Source organism: Trematomus bernacchii, unplaced genomic scaffold (genome assembly GCF_902827165.1).
Source record: "Trematomus bernacchii unplaced genomic scaffold, fTreBer1.1, whole genome shotgun sequence".
In the NCBI taxonomy this organism is placed as follows: domain Eukaryota; kingdom Metazoa; phylum Chordata; class Actinopteri; order Perciformes; family Nototheniidae; genus Trematomus; species Trematomus bernacchii.
This window is the reverse complement of record NW_022987720.1, coordinates 13,268,839-13,293,201: the sequence shown is the minus strand read 5'-3', so window position 1 is coordinate 13,293,201 and position 24,363 is coordinate 13,268,839. Positions and strand designations below refer to the sequence as shown.

The window sequence follows — 24,363 nt, the reverse complement described above, 5'->3', positions numbered from 1 at the left end:
TTAAATCATCATTATTGTGTTGACAATCCCAGTGAAAATGGTTTTAACAGCGGAGTCAATCAAAGCGGAGGCTGATAGATGCTTGTCACAATTGATGCAGGCCCTCTGTCTCTAGGCACCAGCCTGCTGCTTACTTGCTCATTCGCTGTGTGCTCACTCCCTCCTTTGTTGGTCTGGGACATGGTTTATAACCATCGATTAATCCCTTTGTATGGTTTAAAACGCCGTCTCTGCTCTTCCCCGTCTCCCTCCCTCTTGTATTATTAGTTGTGGTACCCTTAAAGACAGAATATTTTTAGAATGTAAGAGATGCTGGAAAGTTTGAATGTAATGTAATAGAACTAAAGCTTGCTGTCAACATTTTAGACAGCCAAAATGTCAATGTCAATTAAAATTACACAGCGGAAGATTTCAAGTTGTAAAACAAAATTACACACCATAACCGGACAACCCAGTGGAAGGGACGACATATCAATTGACAAGGTAGCCATGCCTTAAAAGCATACACAGAATTATCTTTTGTATACACCTTTTTCAACACAGGGCCCACTTATGAATCAAATTTTTTTCGCGGCCCACATTCAACCATAAACAATAGGTAGGCTAAATAAAGTTCTGATTGGTCTATTCAGAACATGTGACACGTTGTAAATCCAGTAGAACAGACCGCTGTCAAGGACTGTAATGACCGTTGCTAAGGAGGATCAAGAAAGAGAAAGGAAAAGAAGTTCAAATAAAAAATGTTTTAATAATGAAAATGTTTCCACACAAAACATAATGTTTTGCAAATTATTTGGTGGCAAATATTGAATTTACATTTGCACCCTTTAATATTTTATTTGGGCTTTTAGATGAAGACCGCATACAGTTAATAAATACAATTATTCTTCTGGTTAAAATACATATTTTTAAAAGTCAATCAAGGAGTAATCTTAATTTAAGGTGTTTGAAGGGTAGATTAAAAATACAATTTATTTTGGAAACAATTATTGCCACCAAAACTCAAAGGCTCAACACGCCATGATGGGAAATAATTAGCTCTAATGAAGAGTGGGATTAAAGGAACAATAAATATGCTTGCCATGTTGTTGTTTTGGTTGTCAACCTATTTTTGCTTGTGAAATGTTGAAGTGGTCCTGCTGACTGTATCTTTAATTCTTCTGTTTTTGTTTTGTTGTTGTCTGAGATGGGAATGTCATCTCCTATATGTTATTGTTATGTCCATGTTTGTGTCTTTAGTTTAGCCTGTACAAAAATAAATAAAAATAAAAATAATAATTTAAATGAAAAAAAATGAAATTATTTGGCAGCCCACTTGCAATGCCTTCGCGGCCCACTGGTTGGGAACCGCTGCTCTAGATAAGGCCACAGTGACAAAATGATCATGCATTTGTATTGAAGACTTGAAACTATCAAAACCTACATTTTTCAGGAATATGTTTTCTGAGTGAGAAGTGAGGTCCTTTTTTCATGGATTTATATACAATCTAAAAAAAAAATACAGTCCTTTAATAATCCGACATTTGTTCATTAACATCATTTGCTAAAGTTATATAATTAAAAAGTTTATATTGTTGATATTTGATAGTCAAATTAGAGCATTTAAATTGTCAAAACTCATTCATTTAATTCCATCCTACTAAAAAAAGCCCTTGAAAATTGTAACCTTCAATTTTCGAAGAAATAGCTAATTATTTGACCTAATTCCTAGTAAAATTTCATTTTTTACTTTTTATAGTTTATTATAAAATGTTTGGAGCATCTAGTTCATGGACCTGCTTTGAGTCTGGAGCCCTCAAATGTTCTATTTCATTCTGACAAGTGTTCTGTTTTTTTGTTAACGTTTTGACAAGGCATACATCTTAATAACCTGGCCCATTCTACTCTTCCAAATAAACTTGCCATTGTGTTTCATAATTTGTTTCATAATTTAATTATAATTGGAAAAACGAGGGACTTTATGCAGAAGCTCACAGTCAAAATGTGGTCCATGTATATGAATGGTAGAGGGCTCTTCATTTGGAGCTGAAGAGGCTGACCTTGGGGGTGTAGAGTGTGTTTATTCTGAGGCAGACAGAGTGCCGACAGGTTTGTTATTAGTTCCTGATGGCAGACAATGTGGGCATTACCCTCAGACAGCTCCCCACCGTCAGTTTCATGGCAGACATAACTCATTTCATAGTTAATTTGGAGCGCTATTCCATTAAAGGTTGGCATTGTGGTGCATGCCACCACTGGCTCGCACTGCTGCATTTCAATTTCACATTAGGCCAATCACACAATTGGGCTTATTGAAAAGGTTTTCCTGCTCACAAAACTGCCTGAGAACTGTACAATTATTCACAGCATAAAAACTGGCAATGACTTATCTGCTTTCTTTCTGCTCTGACCCCCTTCTTCCTCTCTTGTTCCCCCCTCTCTCTCTGTGTCTCCTTCATTCATTTCATCTTATCTTTCGTTTTCCACTCATCTTGTTTCGTCTCCACTGCTGCTTCCCTCTTTCAGAGCTCCCCTTTGCAACGGCAGAATATTAAAATGAGATTTGATGAGAGTGTTATCAGGCCCCCAGTCTTTTGTCCACTTTCTCCTTTCTGAAGGAGACTCTTAGTGCTCAAGGCAAAAAAAGTGTGCATGTGCATCCACGTGCACATGAGCGTGTCTCATGTCTCCCTCCACACCCAGCATCCTGATATCTCTTCTCGGATATTCCATCTAGCATCCAGGCGCATTTTGAAATTCTGCTCAGATAGTGATCTTCTTTTGGGCAGGGAAAGTGAAGGGGAGGATGAAGTAGGAAAGTAGAAGAGAGGGAGGGGAACTGCTCTGCACCTTCAATGGATAAATGAAAAGTGTGGACCCAGACGAGTGCAACATGAGAAGGTAATGGGCTCACTCTGCAGTCAAAATGCCATCGGAGCAATTTGGGCTCCACTGACTAAGGTTGCAGCAATGGCGTTTGGTAAACATTCATATTCTGCTGAAAGGAAACAATGCAGTCCTCTTTCTTTATAAAACGTTAAAATGTCTATATTTACACCACCAATGAAAACATTTGAACTGTTTGTAAAAGAAGTTGAGTGCCTTTGATTTGACAGCCCCTTATATGAAAACTTTCAGCACTATTTTGCTCCCTCTCAATTCAGTGAGAACGGTGTGTCGTTCTTTTCATGCTGCACAAAAACACAAATTCTGCTTCTGCAGCTACCCTCTGTAACGGAGAGAGATAGAAGAGAGCACAAGAGTCAAGCAGTGGAAATTAAGAGGCATAGGGGGTAAGAACGACCCCAGTGAGGCTTCGATCGATCTCAGCCGGCTCCTTTATTTACACAACATCTCTTGCCCTTAGACATCCCATGATCCCACAGCTTTGTAGTCCACCATCCATCACGTAGCACAGGGACAAGTCAGGTCAGAGAGTTGTAGCGAGCTCCAGTGCAAGTTGAATAAGCTAAAGGTTTGAATGCACAGAAACACAGAGACGACAGAAGGGCAAGATGTTGAAGGTGTACAGAAGATATATTCTCCAACAGTGACACAATGGAGGAGGGAAGAGATAAGGAGGTTGGAAGCTGTCGATGATGTGAGAGGAGGATTTGTGGAAGGGGTTTAGAAAGAGAACATTACATTACATGTCACTTGTTAGACGCTTTTATCCAAAGCGACTTACATACTCAATACTGTGGACAATCCACACAGGAGCAATTTGGGGTGAAGTGTCTCAGGGACACAACGACATGCTGACTGCAGTGGGGTTTGAACCTGTGACCATCTGATCCCCAGACCAAGACTCTATCCACTGTGCCACACGCCCCCCAGAAAAGGGAGGAACTAAAGCAGGGGTGCCAAAACTACGGCCCGGGGGCCAAATGCGTCCCGCAGGCCATTTTGAATCGGTCCTCAGCTAATTCAAACAGTATAATGAAATATGGCCCACAAATGAAACTTTTGCTTTTCTTGTATTGTACTTCTTAAATATATATGTAAACATATATTACACAGTAGTATTCATGTGTTAATAAGCCCACTTTTCAAATGAATTCCATCAATGCAAGTTGAAAACATTTTCTAACAAATCTAAGTTGATAAAAAAAAGCCTAATAACTTATTTCCATAACCAGCTCGAAATATACCCATTATGTCCTCTTATTAAATCTGAGGCTTATGTTTTAAGGAGAGCTGTGATGTTGGCTGTTTTTTCTTAAAGTATATTCAAGTATAAAGCATAATTTGCCTACATTTGATTGATTTTGCTAACTTCTAACTCAACTTATGAGGCAATATACCGCTCCTCTAGTAAGTGGCCCAGCCCTTCGTATGTTTTTCTATATGTGGCCCTCGGAGAAAAAAGTTTGGACACCCCTGAACTAAAACATCATGAGTTATCATCAAGAGAGGATTTTTGTTTACGTACTTGATCCCTCCATTAAGCTTGTATCCATGAGTGTGGGAAGAGGCTCCGATGTGGACGTCTTGCTTCTGTCTCGTTCTCTGTCTCTGTCTCTTCCTGTGGATGAGGCCTCCCCAGCTCTTCGCTGCCTGTTCTTCTGGGCCTCCATGGCTTTGAGCTTCCGTGTGTGCTTGTGGCCCTTATAATGGGCCTCTGCCTGGTTCTGCAGGGAAATGAGAGGAAAAAAACAGGTTAGGATGGGGGAAGCAGAAAGGAGTGTTTGACTCAATGCATTATCTGCTGGAAAGACGTGCAATAATTGTTAAAATGCACGCCTGAATATTCGCTCTCTTGCAGGCATGCACAGGCTGCAAGGACGAGAGTCTGTTTCCACCTGATAACAGCGCTGGCACATCGGGAGGCCAGAGGTATAATTGCATGTGTAATATGCAACAAGAAAAAGGATCCCATCTCCACAACTACCCTATTAATGTGCGCTGCAAGAGGCTGCAAATCCTATACACGTGACAACACACATACACACATCTGAGCACACACACACACACACACACACAAATACAAATCACACGCAAACACACATTCTGACTGACTGACTGTGATGCAGCATTTAACACGTTTACACACATTTCCCTCCGGTTGGATTGAGGTTTACCTTCACATTCTCATCATTCTCACGGCCCGGTTCAAGCTGAGAACAAAGCCTCTATTGTCAGAGTGAGCGTGGATACATAGGAATAGCAGAGAAATCAATACAGGGATCACTCATTAAAAGCCAAAACAAACTCCGGGGATCGGCCCTCATCGGCTCCTGGATAGAAGCTTTTATAGAGGGGAGGAGCAGATCTAGGACCTGTCTAAATGAGGGGTTTTGTTTAAATGAAATCCAAAGTGTGAACGGAATCTTAAATGTCCCGAAATAACTCGAATTATAGTGAATACTGAGTTATATGGATACATTTCATCCCGTCGAAATGTAAGAGATAAACGGATTAAGAGTGATGGATTAAGAAATTAAGTAGCCTTTTTTTCTGAAGGGTATATGATTTGACATGTGGAGAAGGTAAATCTTTCCTCCATGAATAAAAGCGTCCTTCCTAGCTCTCATCCAGTTTTAATACCTCAAGAAATAAATCATGCAAATCCTCAGGGACCACACAAGTTAAGTAAAGAGGCTGGACTTCATTTTGAAGGACTCCTAAGTGAGAAATAAATACATTTTTTTCAGTGGGAGCTAAATCTGGATTTCACTGATTACCTGAGCATCAACAATACAATAAGTCCCATTAGCAATGAATATGATGTGTATTTGTGCTGTGAGGTAACAGCCACACACACAGCACCTGTCTCCTGTGTTAGCTCTCTGTAAACACCAGCAGACTGGGGATGGAGTTAAACGCACACTTCACATTAGCAAGCCTAATGGTGTGATATAGTGGAGGCCTATGAATAATGTGGCTGTCAAAGCATCTGTTAAAACAACTCCAATACTTTAGCACATCGTGTGACTGAATTGCAGTGAAAAGGCTTCAGAGATTAGCGTGATGTGACAAATTCAGCCAGCGCCTTCTCCGCCACCATTCTCTCCGTCCGTTTTTTGTCTCAGAGGAGGCACATGGACAAGGTGTGAAATGAGCTTTGGTTTTCACATCAGCATGCCGGCCAGCAGGACACAGTACTCTTCTGAGGGATTTTTTATTGTCCTGTGATTAAGCAATCCTACGGCTGTAAACATTGGACACTATCTGGTGCATAGCAATGTGTAGTGGGTGGAACAAGTCCTCCCATAAGCCCTGAAATGAATCCTCTCTCCCCAAAATTACTCGCCTGTAGCAAAAATAACAAAGACATAGAATTCAAATGGATCTGCCAGTTTGCCTAATTAAACAATCACTGAGCAGCCTGTTTGGTTGTGGACGTGCATGTTTTTTCCTCAAGGATGTTGGTAAAAAATATCGCCTTTTGTAAAAAGATTTGCCAGTCAGTTGTCTCTGAACATTTTTGCTGCACTGAGCTATAAATATGTGTAACTTGAATGTGTTCTTTTATGTTATCAGGATTTAAATTGAATATGATGAACAAGAGGAAAGACATAACATTTAAAATATATACCGGCACTAGCTTTCTTGAAAAGCCATTGACAGAACAAGCCCTCCTATCTATTTGTTTGGTATAAAAAAAGAAATATAACTGAAATATAATCAAATCTATTGTAGATAGATCTATTGCAAAATGCTGTAGTAACTCTCAATCCTTTTCATTTCCCTTCTTCGGATTGAACCGGGCAATTTAGCTTTATAGCAGCAAGGTTAAAGGAAAACCAGGGATATAAGCTGTTCCTTTAGTGTGACATTTGAGGAACTATGCTTGTTGGATATTTTTCAGAGGAGTATTGGAAAGAAATGTTGATGTCTAGATATATGTTCATCTTGGAAGGGTGTAGCATGGGTGAAGGAAGAACCCATACTATTGTGTGTTGATACGAATCACGGGTCGGATACACAAATTAAGTTTATCTTTGATTCGTACACTATAAAAATGTGCTCTTTTGCACCTATAACCACACCCAGCAGTTATGTCACAGTGCACCAACACGCCCTGAGGTACACCTCTACATCACTGCAGCTAAGTATAACCACAGGAGGTCAGCAGAAACTAGATTATAAGCTGGTGTTAGATTGTTCTTTGTGCTACACTGAGCAGCAGAGAAAGGTTACTTATTTCACTTTTGAGCATTATGCATAAGGATAACTTGGTATAATATGTGAGCAAACTCCGAGGAGGGTACATGGGCGTGTTAGGAAAAGTATTCATGCTCTCAGAGAGACAGATAAAGCAACAGTCAGACCTGACACTCTCCTTTAAGTCGGAGTGTGGAGGCGGGGAATGGGATTTGCTCTTGTGTGTTGGGAGCACGTCGGAGTTTCCTCTCCCCCTCAGCTCCCTGTCTCCTGTGCCTCAGCCCTTCTTTGAAGATGGAGACCAAAAAAGTGTGCTTTTACTGTGCCCAGACAAGAGTTGTCTTAATAGCTTTCTCGACTATTATCTATTTGTTTATGTGAATATGCAATAAATATCATGGGAATTTGCCAGTGTGTCTATGTGTGTAAGTCTGTGCTCTAGTGTGCATATTTGCAAGTGTACAGTATGTGTGCGAGTGTGTGTAAATCTGTGTGTTAGAGGTGGCAAGGATAGGAAAAATGGAGCGATGAGCCGAGGATGCTGCTTCCTGCTGGGGCTGCTGATTGTTTCTGCGCTCTGCAGATAAACGACAGCTCTCCCTGCTGTCTAATCCCTCACACCAAACAACAGACAGACACACACATACAAAATCACTGAAAGGGAAAGTTAACAAACTGTTATATGCACATAAGTAGAAAAAACGAATGAAAAGAGTAACCTTAACTTTTACATAATTTGCCAAAAGTTTTTACTAGTAGTTTTTGTTTTGCATTAAGACACACATATATCCACATTTGGTTATTCACACAAACACTCAGCGTACACAAACACACTTACGGGGATGATAAGGGCTAAGGGAATTAAAAGACGGCCATTCAAAAACAAAACAAAGAGATTATGTTCTCTGAGGCTAGACTATAGATCACTTTTATGTTGTATATCTCACAGTATGGCATGCCAGCTTTTCTCTCTGTCTTATCATGCCCACAACCTCTCTGTAATTCCCGTAAACACAGAGACATAAAGCCACTAAAACATTTCTTACCGTTGAGTTAAAGCGCAGGTGGCAAATGTTGCAGGAGATAATCTGTTTCTTCTTGAGGGGCTGAGGGACACCGAATGTGTGGTTGATCACTGCCTTCTGGACAGGGTCCATCTGAGAGACAGAGAGAAAAGATAGTAAACAACAGACGTTCTGGAAGACTTTATTTTCCCAAAAGATAATTGCCTGTGCTGCAGAACCACTCAGGGGTGAGGTAAGGTGAGGTTGTTTCCAGGACAGTGCAGCATCTCATGCAAATACTTCCAGCAGCTACAATAGTTAGAGGTACATTGTTTCAGCCCCTCAGAATAAAATAGGTTAACGTTAGATAAAACAAATGCATTTGAATTCAACAGTCCTGCAATAAATCCTACCGTCACGGAGGTACAAATGTTACATTATTGTTAAATCTAAGAGTGGATTAACCTGAATATGAATTCTGGAGACTCTAGTTTGTGGTACTGCCACAATCTCAAAACCTCCTGATTGCTACCAGAGGGCATTAAGAGAACATGCCCCTCATATTGATTAACATATGTATATGCATTAGCATATTAATTGCACTAGTTTTTTAACAATACCACAATTCCAAAACAATTTCTGTTGTAGAAATATTTTCCTACTACAGTGAGTTTAGATTGATTGCTTCAAATATTATGCTAAGCAATATCATTTAGCTTTACTCATAACACTGTAGGCTAATTAGCAATATTCAGTATATATGGTATCGGTGCTGTTGCTCGAAGGCTCAATGATTGCACCTGTGCCTGCTATATTAAATGTAGCCGTTAAATAAAAAAGTTAATTAACTTAAAAAGTTAATTTAGGCCTCGTAACTAATTCACCAGCACTTTCAATGGTATGACTTGCTTGAGGTGAATATATCTGCACTTTCCTTGTTGTTCGGAGTTTGCCTCTTTATGCTTTTTGCACTTTTTGTAAGTCGCTTTGGATAAAAGCGTCAGCCCAATGAAATGTAATGTTATGAAATGTAATAACCTGAAAGCACGTCCCTGTACGCACTTATGAAGGTCTGGGAGACACTTTATTGTACACATGAGTACTTTTGTGTTATGAATTACAATCAAAGCACAAATATTTGGATTTCAGATATGGTGGCTTTTTTATCTTAATTTCCCTCATTGTAAAGACATAAGACATTCTGCTAGTGTACAATCTTTTTTGCTGTATGTGACTGGTCACGGTGTTAGATAATAAGGATGTGTGCCAATTCATAATGCATTGCAAGCTTAAGCGATCACCATTGCCGCCCCCTGCTCTCACAGGGCGGAATATATTAATAGAACTCCCCCACCCTCTAACCACTACAAAGACCCTATAATTTAACAACCAGACCTAAAAAATGGGGCCGAGCCAAAACGGACCGCATGCTGTATATAGAGAGCTGGGGCTTTATGCAAGTGTCCAGGATAGAAATAGCAACAATTCTGAAAAAATGGCTCCATAAATGATTCTTGCTGACATCAAAATCTAAACGTTTTACTCCACCCAGCCCAAGAATGTCCATAAGTAGAAGAGTATTTAGATATCTTTAGATATAACAAGCCATTTGTAATAAGCTAGATGTATACCTCTGCATTAAGGGTCTATACTATATTTGATACATGTGAGCCTTCTTTATAAAATGCAACTATACATCAGGACCATAAGCGGGAGCGTATCTATGATCCTTAGGTTATTTGATTCCAGATTTGTATTTTCCCCAGCTCAATATCCTCTTAAGACAACACATTCAGAAAACGGACAAATGTTCTCAGCAATATTGTTTTCTAGGTCAAATTTACAGTATGTTTTCCTGGGTCAATACTGTAAAATCACCCAATTACAACCTACTGATATTATACTCCTCAAAATGCCTTCACATTTGCAGGCAAGATTTGTATCATCCATACTGCATTTCAAACTTTCATATCCCTCCTTCCTTTTTAACTGTGAGGAACGCCTTACCAATCGCTTAAGATGTTAGTTTATATCAAGAGACCCACATGGATAAGGATGATCCTACGAATACAAATGTAGACTGGCCAGCCTCGTCATGGTATTTTCTCATTCAGGTTTGTGATACTTGCAGAGATAGTTGAGCGTGAAGACAACATTAAAGAAGTTGAACAAAGTCTCTCTTTCAGTAACACACATCTAGCAAAGCCATTGCACTATAGACCTACAGACAGCGCTTTGAAAGAATGGATGTAAGGTTAACACAGAGATTCCACAGTGATTCTCTTCTATTAAGTAACAAGATAAGACATGATAAAATCACATTTTAAGTTACTATAGATCAAACCTACGCGATAGGTATCTAAGGGGAACTCCTGTTAACCCTTATAGTATGGGTTTGTTCTTATCACAGCTGTATTCTCACTTTGTTACGAGCCAGGCAACAGCTCATATTTTAAATGCAGTTAGAGTTCATTGTAATCTCAGCTATGTGTCTGTTCTGTCATGATATTGCAGCCCAAAGAGAAGATGGTTTTGGACCGACATAATTAGGTTTTAACCGTCTGTGTGTTGTCTGCAGACGAACAACCAACTGAAAACAGTTACAGACGAGGCTACATCAGAAGGTCCGCATGCCATCATGACAGCTGATTTCATTGACGCACCCTTCATATAACAATCATCTTAGATTTCCCCCCAGGGTGGCCCAGTTCATTCCTCTGTTCGCATGGCAGAAGGATGGCAAGGGGAGCGCTGTTCTCACACACCAATCCCAGGAACCATACCGGTGGCAGAACGCCTCAGCTGCCCAGAGATCAGGGGGTGTTGTATTGATGGCATCAGGGTTGGCACACTGCCTTACCTAACTTCTGATACAAAAGCCTGAACAGCATTAGATCCCTTCCTATCACACAAAGAGCTGTGGCTCGTCCATTGCAGCTGCCTCCTCTGCAAGAGTGGCGTCTGTTTACTATGGATTCCTCAAGAAGGCCAGGTGTGAGAGGGAATATAAACACACCTGACACTGAAACCACTATGCAGGAGGTATATCTCTCCCTCAGGGCTCTCTCTGCTTATGTTGCTTTATTTTGGCCTCTTCTACATGACTAAAAGCTACCTCTGGGAGCAACTGACTTTTCCCTTCCCTAGCCGAAGCCTGACCGCTGAAACCTAGCTCTCCCACTCCTGCTGCCCCCCGTCCACCTGAGCAGAGCAGGCTGCACACAGCTATTTGTTTTGGGAACTGAAGAATGTGCCCATTGTCTGTCCGCAGCCATCCTGAACCGACTGCTATAAATGAGTCTTTTGTCCCAGCCCTCCGTCCTCCCCCTCCATCCTGGTGCAGACAGGACTTATCCTGCGCCGGGCGGCTGAGACGTGATGGGGTTTCAGGATTGGTAGAGAGAAATAGGTAGAAAGAGAGAGGGGGGGGGGGGGGGATAAGGGACAGCGAGGGACCGGAGGATATTTAGTTTTGAAGACAGGTGCATTCATCTTCCCCCCTGCACACGTCCGGGACAACGTGGGCCTTATCAGTGCTAAGAGAACCTGGGGCTCCCAGTTGAATGGACTTTGTGATTAATGCCACAGCTGCGCCGTCAGACAGTGTGTTATGGAGGCTAATCATCTCCTCCCGGGACTGAAGCAACACTGATTTGATGTTACTCCCACAGTTATCACCATTTCTGCATTCTGGTTGTGGTTGATTTCCCGTCCTACTGCGAGTTGTATTCTCCTTAACAATGACTGAAGAACTGAATATCTTTGCAATTGATTGGATTTCAAACAAATTGTTTGTATCAGTCATCATAAAGATTTGAACAGAGCTGCAAGGCAATACGTTGTATTGAGAATAGAAAAAGCAATTGAACCTTTGAAACATAATCATAACACTGACCAATACAAATACATGAGGGTGTTAGAAGGTCTTTTGGGGCGAGCAGAGACATTCTTCTGTTGTTCTTTACATCTGTGATCATGTCCATTCTACAGTACTGCAATACTACCTGGTACAAATGTTTTTCAGCAGCTTTAAAATCAAAACTGCTCCACCTGCTCAAAGATTGTTGGTCAACCCTGTCAGAGACTCTATGACTCAGCCTATCATAACAACCTAGTGAGGCTGTCCAACAACATCATCTCTGAACCAAACCATGTTCTGAACAGTGAATATGAACTGCTACCATCTAATCGGAGATACAGGGTCCCACGATTCAATAAAGTCAGACTGAAGCACTCCTTTGTGCATCAGTCAGTCCTCTCAGTAAATACAGAGCTAAATCCCAGATCAAATGCACACTGAAGGCTCTTTGAGCAGCTTTTCTCTCACTGATTGTGCTGTTATGTTAAATGTTTGTTGTTTGTGTTTCATGTATTTTTGTCTGGATATTTGTCTGTTGATGTTGGACATGGAGCTGATGTGACGCAAGTCAAATTTCAGACTTGATCTGACAAATAAAGTAATATCGTATCGTATCGTATCGTATTATTGTTTTCCATGCTGCTTCTGCTGCAAGGCAAACTCACTCCTCCATAGGGCAGTACAGGCGACCCCCCGACCTACAGCAGTGGGTGGCAGACCAAATGAATAAACTGGCACATCATCACACACATGAAGCACATGTTTATATCCCCCCCCCCCCCTTGCACATGTCACCCACTGTCTGAACCAGCCAGCCAGATGTCTGTGTGGCCCTCTCTCCTCCTCTCTGCCCTTTTTCGCTTTGTTTGAAAAGGTGTAAAGCGTATGCAGGAGAGAAAGCTCTGGCTTATGTTTCATTTACAGACTACAGAACTGGAGATGGTTTCACAGTGTGCGATGAGGGAGGTGAACACACACACACACACACACACACACACACACACACACACACACACACACACACACACACACACACACACACACACACACACACACACACACACACACACACACACACACACACACACACACACCACACACACACACACACACACACACACACACACACACACACACACACACACACACACACACACACCACACACACACACACACACACACACACACACACCACACACACACACACACACACACACACACACACACACACACACACACACACACACACACACACACACACACACACACACACACACACACACACACACACACACACACACACAGTGAAACTAGGATCAAAGATATCAGAAGTGCCTACACACATACATACTCACACAAAACGACAATGGATATAGCGCTGGTAAGTAAAGGATCAAAGATACAGGCTTTTAATTCCAGGCATCGAGGGAAGGCAAGCATCAGAGCCTCAGCGCTTGGAAACTGAACAGTTTGCTGCTGACGTTCGAAGCAAAGTAATAAGGGTCTCATCTGTAGAAATGCTGATACTGAGGTGACAACTAAAATGCTGAGAGGTGAAACCCTGCTTGAATGAAGATTAGCACCCCGAACCTGAGGGATGGCCTCTGACAGGGGGAGAGTTTATGGGACACTTACTGGAGGCTAAGGTCTGGCAGTAAAGATAGTCAGTTGGTGAATAAGGACATGATTTTATGGCCTGTCTGTCTTTATCCCTCTACCTGATCATGGGGTTGAACATTGAAACTGAATTTATGAAGTATGAGGCTCGCAACCCTGACACATAAAATTAAGGTTGTTCCTGCCCCAGCGTACAAAATGACGTTTAAATGTCGGTTGGGGTTGACATGTCTTTAATTCAACTCCACTGATATTTGCAAGTGTGTGCAAGACGAGACAGGACCAAAGACATTTTGTTCTCAAGCTATCGCAAGTTACAAAACAGTGTAGACATAACGTTTTTCTTCTGAACTTAGCCAACTATTCACATGATATTTCTGGTGGATCTAATTGGGTACTATATCATTTGCAGGTCGGCCTCTGCCAGCGACCTTTATTGTTTAAAAATCCTTGTAGATAAAAGTCATAGATCAATCAGTTCCACTTCATCTAACTGCTATTTTCCATGATATTGGTACCCAAGGAGCTATTGCACTTACCGTGTTGAAGTTAGGAAAGAGATTGAGGGGGGAGGATCCGTTGAGTCTGAAGGGCAGGAGATGTTTGAGGTCAAGCTGCGGCTGCAGAGGCCGTCCCGGGAGGGGCAGGGAGGCGAGGAGGGGGCTGCCCTGAGCCGACGTACCTGGACAACACAAAGAGGTTGATGCTAGACGTTAAGAAAACAACTTGAAAAGTGAACATGTGGGACTTTTCTGTTCTAGTATGGGCAGAATTGCACCAATGACTTCCAAAAGGTGAGGTGCTCTCAGAGGGGGCCTGACTTTGATTTATTTGATACCAGAGGCAACATTACACCTTCAGCTGACACACAGCACACACATAGAACCACTCAAAAGTGTGTGTACAAGTGTGTTTGTACCCGGGACAATACAGCCTGTGTTTCGGTTTTCAAGTGGACAAAAGGAGGTGTACACGGGCAGTCCTGCTGGAGACTTAATACTCCCATCACCCTAGCTGAGCGGACTGATCCCCCAAGGACAAGCCACCTGTCCTCATGTACATACACATACACATCATTTAATTACTGATTTATTGGCTGAGGAAAGGTGCCTGTGCGAGGGAAAGATGGGAGATATCGGATTTCAAATGGACCAGGGATGAAGAGATTTCTAATTTTCCGCTTGGCTGCGTTTCAGTAGACCAGTGTGCTCACCGGTGCACAGGCACTTATCCCAGCACCAGGATCAATCATCGGTGTCAGCTTCAGGTCACCGTGGCCACACCAAATGTATGCCTATCATGTGAGCCCTACTGCAACACACACGCACACCCACATGCGCACACGTACACACATACAAAAAGCAATCACCAACAATAATACCATCGGCTTAGAAAATACAAAAGATTGCCCAAAAGGAGCCTCTTCTCTGGGTGGGAATGGAGATGTGCAATTTCAGAGACAGATGGTGGGATTCCAAAAAGGAAAGGTGAAGAGAGAGACAGTAAAAAGATGCTACAGTAATATATTCATAACTGGGAGTGCATCATGTATGGCACTGTTCTGTACTGTATTTGTTACATAGCAAGCATGTTGTTGAAGTACATTTACAACATCACTATGAGAAAATGACTTAATTCAACACTGAGTCTTAGAAAGCTGTACTACCCCTTTATCGATGCTATATAAAAACATAGTGTACAAACTCTGATGCTCACTACAGTAGAATGCATGTTTGATAAAAACGGCCAATTAAAAACTCAAGATAAACAGACGTTGTTCAATTCATCAAGACTTCTCTGTTTAGACTTTTTGTTCACTGAGGAGTCATGCAAAAAAAAGGTTTTTATCACACATAGAAGTTACCACAGGATGATTAATTGATGAGATTTATTTCAAACACAAAGGATTGCATTCTCCAGTCACTGCAAAATATAGCACTTGTAAAAACGATGTAAAAACATCGAGGCAGGTCACAAAAGGTTAACACATACTTGAACTGAATCTTCTCTAGAACTACACCTGATCATAAATACACCCCACCGTTAAAAAGCTTAAATTATAAATCTGAAAAAAAAACATGCACCAATAACCCTATTGTTTGGTTCGTTACAAGGAGGACACTCCTACACTTCTCTTAGAAAGACTGCATGGACAGGATGAATTATAAAGCCATCCCATTGATCATTCCCCTAGATTACTCAAATATGACTACAAAGCCATCAGAAACATCAATAGAAAATCCAATGTAGCCGTGTTCTTCCTTTGTTTGTTTCGGCATAATAGTAGTATTTTCTGTTCTCCTAGCACTTGTTTCAAGGAGACGATTCTGCTCTATGGCCTGTGCGAAGTACAGAACCGAGTGGGAGATCTGTCAGTAGTCTGGCCCATGGTTTGCGCAGCTTGGCAGGATTGGCACTATGACGCGGGGTGTATGTTTTTGGTGTGTGGGGGGGGGGCTGAAAGACGGAAGCTCTGAGCATATGCTCCTCAGTGCTGGGCGCAGGCCTGCCTTTGCCATGTGTGGGCTCTCCTCTGCTGTCTGTCTGACACCTCCAGAGATGCAGCAAAGCATGGGCGCAGGCAGCCTACAGACACGTGGGCAGCAGCCGGCAGGGGATCACTCACACACTCAACACACATTCACATTCACACAGAAGACGAGGAGAAGCTGAGTCTCCTCTTGGCAGGGCTATCAGAGAAAAAGCTGGGCTTGCAGGGAGGACAGTTATCAGCTGATAGTGCTTCCCCACCTCTCTGTGACTCCCTAGGCAGCTTATTAAATCAGGGGCTGGCTGTTTGCCTCTTTGGATGATAACGCAGCCATGGAGGCGCAGCCCGGATCCAGGCATGTACGACAACGAGCGCGGGACTGTGTGTGCTTCAAATGCATGTACGACACACACACACTCACTCATAAATGCATACAAACAGCCTACGCACCTCTGAAAACAAATAGCTCCCAGGGTAAGGGGGAAGTCAATATAAACACAGTCACATAAAATGAACGAACACACACACACACACCCTCTCATTCACACACACACATCCAGTAGGTGTATACTTTGAAGCAAAGTGTGTGTGCGTGTGTGTATGCAACAAAATAGGATGGCTTCTGCCTGCAGCCCATGGTAACCTCCTTCTATCACACTGCGTGATTTTCCAGTCATTTAATATTGTGTGTGTGTGTATGTCTGCACATATGTTCATGTTTGCATACGTATGTGGTTATGTGCACATGGGCTCATTCTGTCCGGAGCCATGTCTGCGTGGAGGCTCAGGTTTATTTACGCCTCACTTGTGGTCCAGGGTCCAGACAAGTTGAGGCATGGCCTGAAACCAAATGTCCAGCCTCTTCCTCTCTCTCCCAGATGACTTTGCTTACGGATCTGACTCTCTCCATCGGTCTCTCCCCAGGCAGACCTCCTCCTCCTCCAACCATCACAACAACGCATTCCTCCCTCTCATGACTCATTGGGCTTAGTTACACAACAGCCGCCGTCACATCGCATCTACTCCGATTCCTGTATGTTTGTGTGGTGCATCTGAGCCATAAAATTCAAATGTTGATTTTTGAATTATTTTCTTCTTGCTCATCTGAGAAAATAATGGATTCCAACGTGAACAAGCACACTTACTGAGCCTTCCTCTACCGCGCTCACAGAATTAGCTCAATTCAACCTTTTAGTCTTTCTGCTGTAATTCTCTTGTCATTACTCTCTAGGTTTCTGACAAATTGCCTTTTCTCACATCTAAATACCACCACCCCGCCCCCTGTGCTTTGCGTCTCCTTGCAAAGTGCTGCTTAGCGTCTCAGGCAGGAGAAATGCAGAGGGTCGGGGAGGAGAGAAAACTGCCTTTCTATTTGCGGCCCAGTGTAATTATGTGGGAATAGATGCTGGCACAGCAGGGTCTTACAGTTGGTTGAGTAGATCTCCACCTTCTTTTTCCTTCTGTCTTTTGTTGCCTAGCCACTCAAAAAACTACCCACAATTTGGCTTTGAATTAAGTTGTTTGTAACAGGTGCCATTTTGAGACAGTGCTCTAAAAAGCCTGGCTCTGGTGTTTGCTTTAAACATTTAAACAGAAATATCTGGGAACAGTCATCTAAAAAAATATAAGAAACATGTCAACACCTTCTTTCAAAAATAATTTTTCCAGTCCATAGACTGTATGGACAACATGAAAACTCCAAAAAGTTAAGATAAAACATCTCTATCTCCCTTAGGGGCTGGCTGCAGTATAGATCTTAAATCACACCCCGCCATGTTTGCAGATGGGACATGGGGCATCTAAAAAGTGCACATCAAATAATATTTTCGCAGGTGTGTTTCCTGTCATTTTAGGTATTTCTTCTAACATTGTATGTTTACATTTTTCAGATATGTGAGGTTGTAATAACTAAAGCTAGTTTAGGCTCATTGCTTGACTTGTGATTGGTTCTGGCTAATGTATAGGCGGGACTTCAATAACGCCGCTTTAGCCACCAAAGAACTACAGCGCCGACTCAAAATAACGTCCAAAAAAGTTGGAATCTCCCCTATCTGGGATATTTTGGCTTCACTTTGGTATAGAAGAGACTGTAGACACGTTGGTTATCAATACACACATATTATGGTCTAGACTCTTTACAGCAGAATTCTCTTTGTCTTAGTTCCCAAGAGACAGAAAAAAACCAGGACAATGTACTGCTGCTAGTGATGTACCCTTGTGGATCCTCGAGGAGACAAATTACTTGTTCAATAATGTTTGTATAAAATTTAAAAAGTTTGCTTGTTGAGTAAAATAATTTACAAGACTTCTCATGCTGCCAAATCCTTCCACAACCCCAATAGAGAAGGGAATGTCAGGAAAATACTGACTTATATTTTTGCTTAAGGCCTAGCAGAAAAGAAAACATGATGAAATCCTTTGTGTAAGAATATTTTAAAAGAATACACCACAGATGGAGTTAGCTTGTCTCTGGTTTTGTGTTGTTTTTTGTTTTTTTAGGAGCACTTCCTTCTGTTGATTTCTGCAGAATTGAAGGCTATTATGTATTGCCTGCCTGCTGAGAAACAGTTGGACTGTCAGACAGACCTTCGCCATTAAGCTTCTGATCTGATTATCCAGCTGCGATAATGAATATCTACACATCCTGAGTTGAATCTGTTGAATAGGGAATTTGGAAGGGAAATTGCTGACCGGTGAAATGATGAGCACTTATTGCAGGCACTATATGAGCATAATAACTCTGCACCATGTGGATGATTGTTTTGTCAGTTGCCAAGTACACATAATAATCGTTCTATTTCATGATGTCTATCACCGTCCTTATATGCTTCTACCAAATGTGCATACACTTGAGTCCTGACACACACAATCGGAGTCATAACACGACGATGCTCATTGTGCATCTGCCACATTGTTGCCACAGTGTTTCACCATCCCCCAGCCCCCCCACACATTTCCCAGCAGCCGCCGTCCTGCCTCTGATGGGACTGGATCTGACAGGGCAGGAAGAGCCTGCAACTACATGCCTCCATCTAAATATAGAACTGAAGTTTTTTCCTTTACAATAACCCAACCAACAAGGGCCTTTTTTTTATTAAAATAACCCCAAAAATGCTATGCATACAAATGGCTATATCACAAGCTCTGCGCCTGGAAATGTTAAATTGGCATCGTAGTTTATTAGAGGCTCACAGCCATTCGAGGGCATTAAATGACATTGCACTGCCTCTTGAAGTCCAAATGTACTCCACCGAGAGACACAGTGAGCGAGACAAACAGGGGGGAGAGGAAAGTGACTCTCAACAGCCAATTAGCTTCCGCTTGATCAGGAGTTGGTGTGAGGGCCAATGTGGGAACCATTACGGCATGGACGGAGAACATTAACCACCATCAGTTTTAATTAAAGACTGACACTTTTTATTTCTCTCCTTCCCCAGCCATTCCTCCCTAACTTCTATTATCCACTTTCTACTCTCCACTCCCCTTCAAATGTGATCATTATCTGCAAACCTGACGTTAAGATAGCAGGTTACTGGGCTGATTAGATGAAACAGGGCTGAGATGATGAAAGGTCTTCAATTAGCCCGCAATTAAGACATTTTGATTGGTTCAGATGCATGAAACAGGCAATAATTATATGCTTCTCTAAAGCTGCAGATATGATCTCATCATGATGAATAAAGCGTTATTCTGAATGAGATGCAAATCCTGAAAGAGGGCATATAAATACATCATTTCAGCTGCTTTTCTAATCAAATTGACCGTTTTGGAGACTTGTATATCTCCTATTAACAACTATTAACTATTAACAATCGCATGTTATTCATTTTTTTACAAAGAGCCCAATCATTTTACCCTCCTTCCTCTCCCGTTTCCTCTCCTAACTTCACAGCCTTTAAAGTTGTTTATTAGAATAATTTTTTGCTCTTCTTTCTGGGTCACTCGGCATGCCGTGCTGGCTGCAATGTGACTGTATATTGTGTACTGGAGTGTGTGAGTTGTGTGCTGCACATGACAGTTTGTATTCTGGTGTGTGTGCAGCAGGCAGATACAGTTTATTCGGTAAATATGTGCAAGGAATATTTGAGCAGAAAAGAGCTCCAACTTTACCCTGTTTGATGTGTGAACAATCAAGTGTCGGCTTGTCATCTTACGTTTGTGTCCATGGGAGGGGGAGAAGAGCTGCATGATAAAAAGGTTGGTGGAGATATTTCCAGCAGAGGAACTGGATCCAAGCTCTAATAAGGTTGTGAAGGGTGTTCTTATGAGGATTACATTTAATCTCAGCACTAATACTTTCTTTCTGCGACCCTATTTTAAGATAATCTTTAAAGAAAAAAAAATGTCATATGAAGTTCTGCCCTCCTTTCTCTTCCGTTTCCCTGTATTGCAGGAGGTGCCAGATTGCTCCATATGTCCTGATTATATGCAAGGCTAAGCACAGTTTGCCCTGCCACTGAAAATAGAGCACTCTCAGCAAGGGGGAAGACTTCTTAACTTTACTTCCACATGCAGTCTTAGAGGAATTATACAAAGTAAGACACTGGATCTGTCGAGTTCATCTCTCAGTCAACCCCAACATCTCACCTGTACTCAGCCAGGCGTCTGCTCTCCTGCTGGCTCGGGTAAATTAACATCATCATTTTAGTGCTTCATTAATCACAGAACACAAAATGAGAAGAAGCATGCCGTGAGATAAGAAGATTTATGAGGATATTTAGCCTTCATGCAGCTCTATCACACTGTGGATGAAGGTATATGGTGTAATTTAAAGCTAATAAATAAAATATGACTGAAAATAAATAAGATCAATATTCAGCTGCTGCCTCACCAAAGAAAAATATAAACCTGTCAGTGTTACTGCCAATAACAAACCACAGTTAGGGTCCCTAATAAATTATGACAAGTACTGTACAATGAGAGGTGAGGCCAACACGACCCTGTTAACACTGTATTTCTTTTTTCATTCTAGTATCATATTATGTTTAATCTCACCATTAATTGTTGCTTTTTTGATGTGAAAATATAAGAACAGTTTTATATTATCCTACACATTCACCATAGACTATACAGAAGGTTTTAGTATGTTTGGCTCTATAGTCATGGCAGTCGGACAGTGGTAACAGGACCTGGTGGAGAAGCTTCTTCTCACGTAGAGTGTCTGTAATGAGTTCTGTCAGGCAAGCAGCGAACAGCGGAGCTACTGAACCCAACCTGAGCAGAGGCAAGGCCCATCTGTCAAGCTGGGACGATAAGCCTGGAGCCATCCAGAAACAAATTGCTCAGCTTCCCCACTGCGAGAGCCCTACGAGGCAGGCAAGCTACGGGCGGGCAACAGAGATGCGTTGGATTTCTGATTCTCTACACAGGAGGAGAAGTAGGGAAATATCAAACACATTCATCTATGCAGATGGTGCCGATGGCCAGCCATTTGCTTTGCAGAAGCAGCAGCTGCACGCAAAACTCAATGATAAACGGTAAAGAAAAAAAAAGAAAATCAGAAAATACATTTTTATTTGCTTACAAGCCTTAGGGTGAGCAGCTTTATTGAAATCACCCACACTTTTACTAATCTCCTTCCTTTGCTTTACAAAGATAATGACAGCTGTCGGACCTTTCCCTCTAGGTACAAACAAACTTTTAAAATGTGCGGTTGAGAAGGTGGGAGATGATCAAAGCTCAAATAAAAGCAGTTTAAACATCTGGCGGAGAGAGGCGACATTGGCATCATCTCTGTTTTCATTTACCATAACTAGCATCTTGTCAAAAAAATAAAAATAAACTAATTCAAAGTAGTGCCTAGCCAACACATACAAAAAAGTAAAAAGGGCAGGGAATTGTACAGGATTGACAGGAACTCAGATGAGGTTCGTTTCCTCAGCAATTTGTGGAAGTGGCATTAAGTGCGACATCATTTTTTACATGAATAAATATCAGGCTGGTCAACCAAGCGTCACGCAGCCATCATGCCAACTGTGACAGGTCATTATAAATTGATTAGATATGGTCTGGTTGGATCTTTGAGAGGGAGGGATGTGGCGTACAAGAGGAATAAGCACAAGACAGAGGTTGCTTTCTAATTTTAAACTCCTCAGCTGATGAGTTGAGAGCAGCAAGAGATGAAAACAGAGAGGCAGACATAAAGGTGGTTATGAGGCTGTGACGAATGTGAAATGAAATTGAAACTGTAGCTGCGCCGAACACAGTGGACCTATCCTCTCCTGAATTTCTCATCAGAGATGAACGGTGTACCACACACACACACACACACACACACACACACACACACACACACACACACACACACACACACACACACACACACACACACACACACACACACACACACACACACACACACACACACACACACACACACACACACACCACACACACACACACACACACACACACACACACACACACACACACACACACACACACACACACACACACACACACACACACACACACACACACACACACACACACACACACACACACACACACACACACACACACACACACACACACACACACACACACACACACACACACACACACACACACACACACACACACACACACACACACACACACACACACACACACACACACACACGAGACAAGCTCTTCAAAATTAATGATTCATTTACGCAGCTGCAAGTATTTTGAGATTCTTAGGTGTCGCAGGCGGGAACGGTCCTTTTATTTATATAAACGACACTAGCAAAATGCTTGCAGAGAGCATTGTACAGAACATTACTTGTGTATTATTACAGTCATTGTTATGCAAAAGAGCTCCTGCTAAGGAAGTTGTATTAGCAGTAATCCAGTAAATTGCTTTCCCCCAGCAGATCCTTTTTTTCATATCAAATGGCCTGCTGATCATATACCCACATCCCACCTGAATTAGTTTTTCTCATAACAACACTTTCCCACGTATTTCAAGTTCTTAGTTTTATCTTCATATAACACAGCTCATTTAAATTTCCCTTTCAGGCATGTGTCTCCGACCAATTAAAACTCTTAATGGAAATGTGTACTGGCTATAAAAAGGCAACGCTTTCCTTTTCTTTTCAGGTCCTAGCTGTAGGGCCACGTTTTTTTCTTCTCTTAACACAGAGCAGGGAAGTGGGAGAGAGCTTTTATAATATTTGAGGAACAGAAAATGCAGTTACATGAGAATTATGGGACGGGAATACGACTGTGGTAATAAAAGTCCTCCAGCTGTGAACTGTGGTAATGCATAAATTAGCTTACATTCTATAATGTAGATAGCACCTCGAGAAAAAAACAAACACAGTAGCAATTCATAGATAATTCAATACAAAAATACAATTAAGTAGCTTACACAATATGAACAATGACTCATTTGTGTTGACTGAAAGCCATTTGACAGAAATAAATGAACCCTAAAGTGTCCGTGGTCAGGTTGAAAGGTTAGCTGAAGGACAAAGCCCATGTTAAAAACTAATTACACCTTGGTTGCTTGGTTGCAAAATGCCCCCACTCTCAATCAGCAGTGGCCTTGTGAAATAAACGAGCTAATCTTTCCCAACCTGTGCTGTAATTGTTTCAAATCAACCTCACGCCTCAGCGTCACTGCCAGTATAATTGCTCAGGAGCGTGAAGATTAATCTACAGACGCACATCTGTGGGACTTCATTTACGGGTCGCAGTGCCATGCCTTGTGGATCCAGACTCATTTGGTTTTCAATCTTGTAAAGCATATGGAGTCAAACAAAGGGGGGGAAATGGTGAGGAAAGGAAGGGAAATAAGCAAACACTCACATGCACATGGTTACCAACACCTATACAAACGCAGAAACCCATGTCCCTAAGCAGAAGGTGATGTATGTGAGTGCCGCTGTGAATAACTGTCATCAGCAAATGATTGGTCTGTTATCATGTCCACCTGTTCATGGAGGAGAAGAGTCAGGCTCAGACACAGTCAACACATTTTAACAAGAGGAAAAGTGTCATAGTTTGCAAATGTTGGCCTCCAATCAGCGGCGGCTCAGAAATCAGCGATTGGAATTGTGAGCCACTTTCAGGCTGAGAGAGGACGGGCTGTTCGACAAGCTCTCTGAAGAGAAACAGCTGCAAGCTGCAAATTGGAAAGCCTTTGAGAAGCTGCTCTGTCCTTTGTTGTCTTCTTCCTCCTCTCCTCAAAGTGCTGGCATGCAGATGTCTCCTCTCATTCCTCATGTGTAATTACAAAGATGGGAGAGTGGCATAAAGGGATGATTCTACATGAGGTATTGTACTGCAGGCGGCACACCCGGGCAGCCCGCGTGCCTTTA

General features: G+C 42.0%; 1 protein-coding gene across 2 annotated transcripts in view; it reads right to left on the bottom strand.

The window, feature by feature from the left end:
* znf385c (zinc finger protein 385C) overlaps positions 1–24,363 on the bottom strand; it is a 128,627-nt gene that overhangs the window by 8,664 nt on the left and 95,600 nt on the right. For both annotated transcript variants that reach the window (XM_034144240.1, XM_034144241.1), the window contains 3 exons: positions 14,106–14,248; positions 8,133–8,243; positions 4,412–4,610 (listed from right to left, as the gene is read on the bottom strand). In XM_034144240.1, the coding sequence (XP_034000131.1) occupies positions 4,412–4,610; positions 8,133–8,243; positions 14,106–14,248 (453 nt within the window). The remainder of the gene's footprint in view (positions 1–4,411; positions 4,611–8,132; positions 8,244–14,105; positions 14,249–24,363) is intronic.